At 46.0% G+C, this 13,455-nt stretch overlaps 1 protein-coding gene and 1 long non-coding RNA gene across 2 annotated transcripts in view; one reads left to right on the top strand and one right to left on the bottom strand.

The window, feature by feature from the left end:
* The window catches only part of NLRC3 (NLR family CARD domain containing 3), a 1,491,832-nt gene that overhangs the window by 773,018 nt on the left and 705,359 nt on the right, over positions 1-13,455 (bottom strand). Inside the window, exon 8 of the mRNA XM_086941402.1 lies at positions 4,098-4,181. Within this exon, the coding sequence (XP_086797528.1) occupies positions 4,098-4,181 (84 nt within the window). The remainder of the gene's footprint in view (positions 1-4,097; positions 4,182-13,455) is intronic.
* Positions 1-13,455, top strand: part of LOC147688513 (uncharacterized) — a 221,993-nt gene that overhangs the window by 75,804 nt on the left and 132,734 nt on the right. The gene's annotated exons all lie outside the window — the stretch shown is intronic.

Raw genomic sequence — 13,455 nt, 5'->3', positions numbered from 1 at the left:
GATCTCCTATTACCCACAGGCTATTCTATATTTAGGAATGTCAGAATTGACAACATTGGGGGAGGTGTTGCAGTCCTCTTTAGAAACTCCCTTCAACTTAAAGCTTTTCCTATCAGCTCCTTCAACACTTTTGAATGCCTTTCTCTTGAGCTTCAATTGCACCACCGCTCACCCCTCAGATTCCATGTCATTTACCGCCCGCCTTGTAGTGGACCTTCGTTTATGGAGGAACTCAAGGACTTCATCAGCGACCGATTCTCGCAAAGTGACAATCAGACCGTCAGGGGTGACTTCAGTCTCCACTGGGGCTTACCGCAAGACTCTTCTGGGCACTCAACGGTCACCTTCCTCTCTGCAAACGATCTTATCCAACACTGCACAGCATCAACACACTCTAAGGGCTCAATCCTGGACCTTGTTATTTCTAAAGCAGGCATGCTTACTATCGCTACCCCTATTCATGTAGACTGGTCTGGCCACCTCCTCATCCCATTCTCTCTCCACCTATCACACTCTATAACTCTTGGCCAACCTAGGAGGGCTACCTCCTGGTTCCATGATGCTAAAAATATTGATGTTGGTTCCCTTTGTGAATCAGCTTTGTTGCCTCACAGTCCTTGCAGTCGAAATCAATAACGTTGTTCCTCTCCAAAGCAAAAAGATAAGGCCCACTCCCTCAGCACCTTGGTTCAACAAATCCCTCTATGAAAAAAAGGAAGCAGCTAAGATTCCTGGAAAAACAATGAAGGCAAGCGCCCTCCACCGATAATTTGGCCACGCTTCGATCAGCAAGATCCAAGGACCACAAGCACATCTTCCTTGGGAAAGCGTCGCACTTCAGAGCCCTCCTTAACTCAGCCAAAAATAGACCCAAAAATCTATTCGATCTCATCAAGATTCCTAACTGCTCTCCCCCAACTTCCAAGTTGGAGGATTCTACAAAGAAATCAGCGGATTTCGCTATATTCTTTGACGAAAAAGTGAAATCCCTTGTGGATCAGGTCGCTCATCCTACCCCTCCAGAGGAGCGCAAATCCTTAGCCATTTAGCAGAACTTTGACCCCCATCTCCGAAGATGCCCTTCTCAATTACATCCTCGAAACAAAGCCCTCCAACCATTCTTTGGACCCCATTCCCAGTGCCATTGCCATTGACTTCTATACCCATTCTCTTTCATATTGGACCACTCTGGTCAACATCTCCCTCTGTCAAGGCTCCCTTCCTGTCTCCTTCAAAACTGGGAAGGTCACCCCTCTGCTTACAAAACCCACTGCTGATGCAAATGACCTCAACAACCTCCGCCCCATCACTAACCTACCCTTTCTTGATCATGATCTTCTTGACAATTGTCAGTCCGGCTTCATCGAAAACTGCAGCACTGAAACAGTCCTTCTGCAAGTGGTTGATGACGCACTGAGGATACTCGATTCGGGGGGTCCTGTCTTCTAATTCTCCTTGACCTTTCTGCAGTCTTTGACACTGTCAATCATAACACTCTCCTCAACACTCTGCAACAGAGAATGGGCATGAAGGGCACTGTGCTGAAATGGTTTGCTTCCTTCCTCTCTGATAGATCCCAAATGATCAAAATAGCAAACAGTCTTTCATCTCCTTTGGCGGTAGGTCAAGGTGTTCCTCAAGGCTCTATACTTGCACCCACATTGTTCAATCTCTATTTAGAACCACTGGAAAATCTCCTAAGTAAATCCGGGATCCACTATCATCTCTATGCAGATGACACTCAAATCTACCTCAAGGTTGCCTCCACTCACGATCTCGCCATCCTAAGCTCTACTCTCGATTCCATTCAAAACTGGATGTCAACCCATCCACTGATTCTGAATCCCTCCAAAACTGAATTCCTCCTTCTCTCCTCCTCACTTTCTCCTTCCCCGGTTCAATCATGGATGGATCAGATAAATCTACTTAACAATAAACCCGTCATTGTCGACAGCGCAAAATCCCTTGGTGTCATACTCGACAAAAAACTCAATCTAATCTCCCACATCAATTCCATTGCAGAGTCTGCTCAATACCAACTGTGCCTTCTTTGGGGAATTCGTCGCTTTTCCCCGCAGCAAGACCTTAAAACCCTGGTGCAATCGCTGATCCTCTCCAGACTGGACTACTGCAATTCTCTTCTTACTGGCCTCCCCAAATCCCACCTGTCCCCTCTTAAATCTGTTCTCCATTCAGCAGTTCATTTCATTTTTGGGGCCAAAAGAAGCGACCACATCACACTGATGTTATCCACCCTCCGCTGGCCTACCATTGAGGCTAGAGCTATCTACAAGACTGCTTGTATCACCCACAAAGCCTTGCACTCCTCCTCTCCTCGCTACCTGGAGAATAAACTGAAACTCTCTGGAGGCTCTAGACGATCTCGTAATTCGGGAAATTTATTGCTTGAACTTCCCACTTTCAAGAAGGAAAGATCGTTGGCCCAATCCTTTTCAGGCAACGCAGTGAGAATCTGGAACTCACTTCCGCCTCAGCTCCGGACCACCACCTCTCCCAAGCCTTCAAAACGGACCTCAAAGTTCTTCTCCTCCAAATGTAATTCAAGCTCTCTCTACTATCTGAAGGGACACCTCCCATTATTGAAAATTCTATTCTCCATGACAATGGAAGTGCCTTCCCAGTGTGTTCCTGTGGTTGGAGTGTTTGCCATTTATTGCAGTATTATCCTTGTACCTGTGTTTGGTACTCTTCTGTAACATGCACACGCCACTTTTCTCTTGTAACACACTGTTGGCTACCTCTCACATTTTGTCTGCTTTAGATACTTGCACAAGTGCCACCATTGCCTACATAACGTTTGTTCTTGTGCTTGAGTGTCTGCCATATATTGCAGTATTATACCTCTAATTGTACTTTGTTTTCTCTTGTAACTTGCACACATGTCACTTTTTTCTCCTGTATTTCACCGTTTGCTATCTCATGTATTTTGTTTGCTCACAATTGTCACTTTTGCCTCATGTACCTTAACATTTGCTTTTGTAATTTGCTCACTTGTAATTTTCTCCTCATGTATCGTTACTGTTCCTATTGTGAAGCGCTCTGACGCCTTCGGGTAAAATCCGCTATATAAAAACGCATAAATAAAATTAATACAGGTCAGACGTGGAAAAACCCACAGTCTAGTCCCAGATTAGATACCTCTGGAGATGTGTGAGAAGCCTGAGTCCCTAATGCCAGATCTTGCAGTTTCAATGGCATTGGTGCTGGGTCACTTGGCGCCGCAGGCGCCAACCCTACCGGGAACAGATCTTTGACTAACGCCACTTCCGAAAATGAATCCTACTGTGTCTTGGTGAGTTACCTTTAGAATGAAATTAAGAAGATTCCTCTTGTCTTCTCTTTTTATGTGTCTTTGCTGACCTGAAAAATGAGGACTCCAGTATTCTTGAGCGAGGATGAGATTTTGGGGGTTGACTGTCATCTCAGGCCCTGAGCATGAAGAGATTTCTTTCCCTCTCTTGCTGGGCCTTAGCATGCATGCTCTGACATGAGTTACAGGTTTTGCTTTCAGACCCTAGACACCAGAGGCAATCATCGTGGGAATCTGTGATATACATATGACCCTCACATCTTAAGAAGAGTTTAAATCCTGAACATTTAGGAGGTGACATGATGACCACTACAACAAAAATTTGGATGAAGAAATCTTGGAGAGGAACTCCCCACTTAGCAAGCTGCAGATCCGAGTCGAAGGTGTAGTAAAAATTTAACTGAAGTTGCACAACCAGTTACGCACCCAGTGGTGCGCTTTATTACCCTAATGTCACTTCCAGTGCTGATGAGGAGAAGGCACCCCCTACCGGTGTGGGACAGCTATGAAATTTTTTTGGAGGGAATCTAAGCCTAAGGATATTCAGGAGGTGAGGAATCTGCGTGTAGAAGTATCCATCAGAAAATGAGTTTCATCGACCACCAACTGCAACCACCAGCACAAATTAAGCACTTAATTGGTAAAAACATTACAACTACAGTCAATGTCTGACAACTGCTGGAGGAAGTGATATAATAGTATAGAGAGACAGCAGAGACTAGTACACTAGCTGTAGAATGAGAAGGGGAGATGAAGATATACTCACTGAAGGGTGGTCAACCTGGAGTTGGTTAGTAGTGCTGCTGCTATGAACTTGGCTCCATCCTCTTTAATAAAATTGTTCTGGAGGCTGTAGATAAACGAAAAAAAAGAATAATGAGGAGGTTCTGACACTTCAGTACTGACTAGGAAATAACTGAAATGTACTAGATATTTTGGTCTCTGTAACTAAACAAAAGTTACTTACTCAAGTTTGAATAAGTAAATGGTCAAGATTCTAGTCAGAGTCTAGAACTCTCGTGCATAGCGTAATAAACACCGGGTGCACCCTTCTTCCAGCACAGCAAAATGTAGCATTATCACGAGTAACAAATGCTAGACAACATTTGTACAGTCTACATCACAAAAATGACTGCTCACCGTCTCTTGAATAGCAAGACCTGCATTACCACAAATCACAAGGGACCTGCACCTCGGACCACTTCTATCAGAAATGACAGGTCGTTTACTCCTGGCCTAGTGAGGATCACAGGGTCAGTCCCCTGCTGCTCATCTGGTGACAATCGTGCACTGATTCACAAAGCGGGTCTTCTCCTCTGTTGCACAGGATAACATCTGAGGTATAACTCAACGCCAGTCCACTCCAGCAAAGAAAACCACATTATTGAAATAAATACCAGTAGAGCATCTTCAGAATGACAACCTATGAATTAATTATCAATAAAGAGGGCAGAAATCTCCAGCACAATAAAACATGGAACTACCATAAGTTATGAAGGAATTAATTGTTTTGGCATGACAATGACACTACAAGAAGCCACAATATATGTTCTTTTTTGCAAAGCAGTGCACTGCACTAGCTTGAATAGACAGTGCTTGCACATTTTCTACAGAACAATGATGGACTACCCTGACTTACAACTAGGCCCTCCAATGCCCTCACCAGGTGTTTGCACAGGAAACTCTACCCTGCCCAAACCCCTGATTCTTGCGGAGTGATCCCCTGGTCCAAATAGGGGAGCACCTCTACACCATGGTTTATTCAGAGGAAACCCTATCACAGGCCCAGGCACAGGATTCTCCCTCTTCCCTTCACATGGGAACTGTGGTTACCAAAGACTTCTGGCACACCCAGCACCTCCACCATATGCAGGGCTCTGTATTCTCAGTACCAGGCTCTGGCAGTTGCACTTGGCCCCTAAGCTCAGTGTATTCCTTCTCATAAAATTTTAAGAAGAACTCTGTAGTCCTCCCGTAGGCCATAACCGTTAATGGGGAATCACCCACACCATGCATGAGCCTATATTTATAGAATCAGGTCACCCTAATGCACATATAGGTAATGTAGAAATGAGAAATGCAAGTAAAAGAGGCAAATTCCAGCAGGAATATTTATTTCCTAAGTCAGTAACAACAAAGGCAGCTGAGCACGAAAAGAAGACAAATTCCATGCTCTCACCGGAATCCACGCCTGGAGATTCCACATTCCGTCTGAGAGCAAGAGACACAAGCTTGAGAAGTCGCAACGCATTTCTCCATTTACCAACAAAAAAAAGCAATGTTAGCAAAATCAGAGAAGATTAAAACATATGGACATATGGAAATATATATATACTAGCAGCCCGCCCCGGCATTGCCCGGGGCAGAAGGGGGCTGTGGGCAGCATTTTATGGTTCTGTGTACTCCCGCCCGCCTCTACATTGCCCTGACCGCATCCCTCCCGCCTCGCCACCTCCGCCTGCCCCGACATTGCCCAGACCGCCTCAAGCCTCGCACCTCCCGCCCGCCTCCCGCCTGCCTTTGCCTTACCTGAGCCGCCAGCTCCGGACTTCACCGCCACTCCTCGCCGCTCGTCACTGCTACTCCCCGCCTGTCGTCATCACGTACGTCTAGGTCGGGGTCAGCGCTACGTCACGGCCGGCGCTAGTTTTAGGGGACTACTTTGTTTTGACATTTTAATTTTTTAATTTACGTTTTATTTTTATTTTATGTCGCCTATGTCCATCTACACACCCTGAGGATTCCAACAATGTACTGGGTGTGTGGATTGGCGCTGTGGTTCCCGAGTTTACCTTGCCAAAAGGTTTCTGTTCTCTCTTTATACTAGTAGTATAGATATATATATTCAATTCAATTCAAAGTTTCTTTATTCGACTGAAGGTAAAATCAGTCATAAAAGTACATAGAAAAAGAAAAGTAACACATATGTGAACAATTCATCATTTAAAAACAAATAGATATAAAACAGTAGATTGCGATAAACCCTTTCTCAGCTCATACAAAAGCGGCAGTTCAGTTCATTAAGATACTTATTAACCTTCCATACTTTTCCTAAATCTCAGGGCTGTTTTTAAAAAATTGATTACATATAAAGTGCTTTCACAGTGCAACATTTTAAGATAAATCATTGCGGGCCTTATTTGCGCAAAGTTCAGTTTTTTAAGGAGGGGTTTTAAAAACATTTTTCGAGGTACGGTATAATATGGGCATATAAATAAAAAGTGCGCCAGATCTTGCGGAGACTTATTGTCGCAGCCGCAAGCTGGCAGCACTTGCCCCCTATGGGCTCCGCTGGGCACGGCTAGTAACAGATGAAAAAGGTCAAAACGAAATCTAGTCATTAAAAAGCGCTCGTATCTGGAGATAGTCCAGGATAAATATGGTTCTATTTGAGTACATGTTTTGGATAAAATATGGTTCAACACACTGCCCTTCTTCAGTTCAGTCTCTTCCCTCGCCAACTGGCGGTTCATTAGAAAAGAGGTCTTTACAGATGTTACATCATACTTTGTTACTGTCTCTGGGGCTGAGAAGAGGTCCAGTCTGCCCAGGTTTTGAAGACAGTCTCGAATGTACTTTATCCAGGGTATCTTTAGTTTCCCGTCCCATGTGAGTGCTTCAGATAAAATGTTCTGAGTAAAAAGTATTTCGTTGTTCAGCCAACTATTTAGCCAGCACAAGAGGGGGTTCACTGCAATTGTATCCTCTAAGTGTGGCATGCCCAGTTCCTCGTGGATGGAGAAATTGGCAGTACTTTTCGGTAAACATAAGATTTGTTTTAAAAAGTTATTTTCTGTGATTATTAGGTCAGGCACTGGTAAAAATCCCCAGAGGTCACTCCCATAGCACGCGACTGATATGCTCTTGGCTTGATATAATTTCATTAACGCAGCCACGGGTGTGTTGCCCATTTTGCGAGCAAAGTCAATTACTGCCGCGTTGGTCCTTATCAGATCTCCTCTCTTTTTCTTTAATGCTGGTCCCCATGTAAGTTTACTGTCGAACAATACGCCAAGGTAGGAAAAAGATGTTGTGTAGGGTATTTTTTCCCCATTAACAGATAAAGGGTAAATCTTCTTGGATCCGTGTCCTACCTTCATGATGAATGATTTGGCGTTGTTAATACACAGGCCTCGAGAGTTCATAAAATGAAAAAAGGAATCCAGTAAAATTTGGAGGCCAAGTGCAGTTCTTGAGATGAGGACGGCGTCGTCAGCATAGAGAAGGACGGGGACGCCCCTTTTACCTATGTATGGGTAATCCGTGTTTGTTCCTAAAAGATGCTCCTCTAAATCATTAATGTATAAGTTAAAAAGAAAAGGCGCTAAAATACAGCCCTGTCTGACCCCCCGATTTATTTTAAAGTCTTTGGTCACTTTTAGGTCTTTAGTGTATCGCACGTTCGCTTGTGTGTCGCTGTGAAGATCGGCCAGGAAATTGATTAAGTTTTTTTCAACCCCCATATTCAGCAAGACATCCCAAAGTTTATTTCTGTCGACACAGTCGAATGCCGATGAAAGGTCCATAAAGGCCATATTAAGTATACCATTTCTGGCTAGTGTGTATTTGCCACTAATTAGGTACAGGTTCAGGCATTGTGTTATTGTGGAATGTCCTGGTCTGAAACCATATTGTACTGGCGACATAACCTTGTTGTTTTTGGCCCAGGTAGATAACCTGTTTAGGATGATCCCACCAACAACCTTGGCAACAGAGTTAATCAGTGAAATTGGCCTGTAGCAAGCTGCGTTACTTCTATCTCCTTTTTTGTACACGGGTACAATGGTTGAAGCTCCCCAGGACTTAGGGGCCTTGGTAGCGGCTCCAGCGTTAACCACTGCCGTGAGGATTGGTGCCCAGAAGTCAACATTGGATTTAAATAGGTCTGGGGGAAGGCCATCCGGACCTGGGGCCTTGTTGCTGGTCAGAGAGCGAATCCCTCTTTCCACTTCTTTGTCTGTGAATAACAGCGGAGCTTCTACAGGGAGTGTTGGGGCTTGCGTTTGCTGTGTGTCATCGCTTTTAAAAATTGCACTGAAGTGAGAGACCCAGTCACTTTCGGGTATGGAGGTTCCAATTGTAACAGCATTCGGATCGTCAAACATTGGTTTGTTTATTAACCTCCAAAACTTAGAACTGTTGCCCAGGATAGATGGATCGAGTAAGGATTCCCAGATGCTCACCTTAATAGCTTTTTTGCGTAATGCCAGAGCAGATCTATAATCAGAGCGTAATATTTTGATTAAGGTGGGATCCCATGGTTTGTTCTTCAGAGCCATTTTTAGTTGCCGACCGGCTCTTGAGCAGGTATGATCGAACCATCGTGGCTGTTGGTTAGCTTGACCCTTCATTGGTACAGAGAGCAGTTTGTCCACTCTTTTGGTCAATTCGGCGAAGGCAGATAGTATAAGATCCGGGGGAGTGGTGTTTGAGGAGCAGATGGTGAGTTCTTGAACACAACTCGTTTTAACTGATTCAAGTAAGGCTTCACTGTTTATTGAGGACCACTTTAGTCGTCGGTTGCCATTAATTAATTTTAGGACGCCTGGGTCTTTGCGATTTTTGCTGAGTTCGAACAGTCCACTTTTGATTTCCACTGAGATCGGATTATGGTCGCTATGGATATTTTCATGGATATTAAAATTTGAAGCTGTATTTGCCAAATCAACGGAAAGCAACATGTGATCAATAAAGGAACCTTGTTCTGAACCTTTATAGGTTGGAGTTTTATAGATAAAGGAATCCTCTTTCAGGGTCATCGCATTTCTCAGGTCTAGGCCGTCTATTAGGTTATTCATATTTGAGCCACGCGGGGAGTGCACAAAATGAACGCCTGATCTGTTTCCACACCCCATGGAACCCAGGGATGACATTGTCGGGTGACCACAGATATGCACATTAAAATCACCTACAATTATTTTGTTCCGTGGTATAACTGCCAGGTTGTCGTGAAGGTGCTCGTGGAGTTTGACGATGTTGCAATCACCTAGAGGCGATATGGCATGATAAAAGTTAACCAAAGTTAGTGCATTTTTGCCTTTTCTAAGCTCCAGGACCTGTATGTTGATATTGTCTTGACATCTGTGTTTTATCTGTATCGCTAGCGAGAGACTAATGAATATTGCCAGCCCCCCCTTTGCCCTTCCACTGGATGAGGAAAGGCCGGGAACGAAGAAGCTTTGAAAACCTTCAATGTGAACATTATTGTTGGTAAGCCAAGTTTCCTGGAAGCACAATATGGTAAAATTTTTAACAAAGGCTATCCAGGAGTGATCTTTGATTTTTGAGGCCAAACCTGCAATGTTCCATGATAGGATTTTGATGGTACTAAGGTTGTTATGTGGATTTCCCGTCTCAGCTATCGTGTGAGGTGATAAGGGCAGGTGCAGATCAACATGCCTTTTCATATCTGTCAGGGAGCTGCTATCGCTATGTAGGTGATTTAGGTGTGTGTTGTTATTGATACTAGGAAGGCCTGTATCAACAGAGAGAGGAGCAGGTGCACCTTGAGGAGATAAACTTTCAGGGCTAAGTGTTATCATCTCTGTATTGAGAGTATTTATATGTGCACTGGAGGTAGTGTGGGTGTTTTCGTTGACAGCGGATTTTATTGAATTCGAAGGCACAGCAGGTTTTATCTGGTAACTTAAAGGACTGGGAGATGAGACAGGTACCAGTCAATCTACCTCATCAAGGTAGTCGCTGTCATAATTATAAAGAGCTTCATATCTATTTGAGGTTGGGATCTGATATATATTGTGAGGTGGGTGTGATCTTGTGTATGGGTAGTAGACAGGTTCTAGATTCTCGTACAAAGGATATGTTGGATAGTTATATGTTCTATTTTCCCAAGATTGAGCATATCGATGTGCATCTATATTCGTGGGTCTCCCCTGACTGTGGGCTAGGGCAGGGGGCCGTGTTTGAGGGTAGGTATCAGCCACCGGGAGCCCATCATATCCATGTGGACGTTTGGTGTTGTATCTAAGGCCATCGGGGTTACGTGGATAGAAATAACTTAAACCCATTGTACGAATCAGGCTGTCGGTAGAGGAGCTCCTCCAGTTGGCAATAAATTTAGCAGCTCCCCTCTCTTTGAAGTTGATGACAATACAGTCTCCCTCAGTTGATTTATATCTAGTACCCACCCAATCTACTCTCCTAACTTGGGAAATTGTCCCTATTATATGGGAAGGCAGTGGTCTATGAGTGGTTAACCACTGCATAACCTTGTTCTTAAGTTCAATGTTAGTTTCCCTCGTATTTTCAGCTATCTTGGGTACCCCAATCATAACTATTGTGTGGGCGTTAGATTCGGGGGGAAGATTTATGTGTATAGGCATTTTTGTCAGTCTAGGTGTGGGTTGATTTGGCCCTGATACAATATTGGGATTATTTCTGGGTGGAATGCTACGGTGTTTAGATGTTTCATTATTGGGTGTAGTTGTAGCTGTAGGAGAACTCTCCGCAGCCCATTCACTGTCTTCGGTATCCGCGGGGACGAGAGTATACTGCACACTATTTGTAGGCGGTATCTGGGCTGACGTTTGGGTTACTTGTTGAGCTATGGGCAAAGTAATTACGGTTGGCGGGCCCTGTTTCTGTGTTGTTGCCTGTTCAGGTGGGCTGGCCACTAAGTTGCTTTCAGTGGGATTTTTGGGTTTTGGGTTGCTGATTTTGAGATTTGTGCTCACTGGCACAAAAGTAGAGGTCGTGATGGGTGCTTTGAGCATCTTGAGAATTTTAGATGAGACTTCATTCTGCGCTCTTTCAAATTTCCCTAGGGCCTTCTCTATTTTAGCTATCCGATTGTTGATGGGGTGTAAAAGAGATTTAATCAAGGTTTCAATATCAGATAGAGATGGCATAGTCTGTATGGGCGCTTCGATTATGTGACCAGTCTGCTCGTTAACCTGAATGGACTCTGGTTTGTTATTACGATTGAGAGTAAAGACTGGGTCGAGAGGGAGAATAGGGGGGGACCCTGCTGAGATAATGACAGTGGGTTTCTCCCGAGTGAGTTTCTGCCATAAGTCTTTAATTGATCTCTTAGGTTTGCCTACGGAAGGATGAATATTTTTCATGGGATGTTTGATCTTACGCTTTTTCTTTGCGCACTTCTTCTTGCGTGGTGATTGATCCAATGCAGGCATCGGGGCAAATTGACTTGCTGTTGACTGGCTCTCTAATAACTGGACCTCGGGGTCTGGAGAAGATGTATGCAAATGGTTTGTGTTATTTCCAGTAATACTTAGGTTTGGGGGGCTGCTCTCATTTGCGATCGTTGGTGGACACGTAAACAGGGGTTTTGATGATGTATCCTTCCTGTGCGAGTTTGGTAGGTCTGAAAACGATTGCAACAGTAGTGATTCTTGTGAGTTAGAGCTATCATCCATAATGCATGAATTATTAGTAGTGTGTAGAGATAGATTAGGAAAACGCATATCTGGGGTCAAAGAGAGACGTCTCTCTGTGTCCTGGATAGCGTCCGCCACTACACTAATAGTTTTTTGCAGCATTTTGTCAATAGCAGTTATAGTTGGCAAAGGGGTACTCACAGGTTTCAATCTCGTAGTTGATCTGGTGGCCATTGGTGTTTTTGGCACTTTCGTCATCCTCTATAAGTGGATGTGTAGCCTCCCAGTGTCAACTTGTTTGGAGCCTTTTAGTCGAGATGTTTCCAATGCGGATGTTAGGGGGATGGCCCGTCCCGTCTCCTTTGGTCCCCTGAGGGCCACAGAGGGCCCGCCCTTTGCCCGGGCTTAGCCCGGCGCGGCCCCGCGCGCTCCCGCGACGCGGGAGATGATTGCCGTTTTTATGCGCCTCCTGGCGCGCTCCGCCTCAACGCGACTTCCGGTCGCGGAGGCCGCTGGGAGGTGTAGTCTCTCTCCCCCACACTGCGGCAGCGCTGATGGAGGAAGGCTGCGGCGGGGGGAGAAAGCAGGCAGCGGTGGAGCGTCGGAAAAGGTAGCAGAGTCGGAGGCCGCTGGGAGGTGTAGTCTCTCTCCCCCACACTGCGGCAGCGCTGATGGAGGAAGGCTGCGGCGGGGGGAGAAAGCAGGCAGCGGTGGAGCGTCGGAAAAGGTAGCAGAGTCAGCGTCTGACCAGGGGCTCTCTCTCGCGTTTAAAGGCTGCAGGCAGGAAAGATTAGTAAAGCACCCACTCCTCTGCAGGTGATTGCCGTTTTTATGCGCCTCCTGGCGCGCTCCGCCTCAACGCGACTTCCGGTCGCGGAGGCCGCTGGGAGGTGTAGTCTCTCTCCCCCACACTGCGGCAGCGCTGATGGAGGAAGGCTGCGGCGGGGGGAGAAAGCAGGCAGCGGTGGAGCGTCGGAAAAGGTAGCAGAGTCAGCGTCTGACCAGGGGCTCTCTCTCGCGTTTAAAGGCTGCAGGCAGGAAAGATTAGTAAAGCACCCACTCCTCTGCAGGTGATTGCCGTTTTTATGCGCCTCCTGGCGCGCTCCGCCTCAACGCGACTTCCGGTCGCGGAGGCCGCTGGGAGGTGTAGTCTCTCTCCCCCACACTGCGGCAGCGCTGATGGAGGAAGGCTGCGGCGGGGGGAGAAAGCAGGCAGCGGTGGAGCGTCGGAAAAGGTAGCAGAGTCAGCGTCTGACCAGGGGCTCTCTCTCGCGTTTAAAGGCTGCAGGCAGGAAAGATTAGTAAAGCACCCACTCCTCTGCAGGTGATTGCCGTTTTTATGCGCCTCCTGGCGCGCTCCGCCTCAACGCGACTTCCGGTCGCGGAGGCCGCTGGAAGGTGTAGTCTCTCTCCCCCACACTGCGGCAGCGCTGATGGAGGAAGGCTGCGGCGGGGGGAGAAAGCAGGCAGCGGTGGAGCGTCGGAAAAGGTAGCAGAGTCAGCGTCTGACCAGGGGCTCTCTCTCGCGTTTAAAGGCTGCAAGCAGGAAAGATTAGTATATTAGTATATTCCTTTCCACCCTCGCAAAAGCTTAGGATGCACTTTCAATCAATAAAACCTCCGTTGATACAGGCAACAGCACAGTCAACAGATACACAGCTTCAATCACATTGCCTTACGCGCTTCAGGCTTCCATAAGTCCTTGGTCACAGGTATGATTGGCAGTAAAGTATCTGGCAAAAGACTTCTGGTGCATTTCACTGTTAC

Source organism: Lissotriton vulgaris, chromosome 10, assembly GCF_964263255.1.
Source record: "Lissotriton vulgaris chromosome 10, aLisVul1.2, whole genome shotgun sequence".
Lineage (NCBI taxonomy): Eukaryota > Metazoa > Chordata > Amphibia > Caudata > Salamandridae > Lissotriton > Lissotriton vulgaris.
Note: the sequence above shows the minus strand (reverse complement) of the source record. Positions and strands in the feature narration are given on the sequence as shown.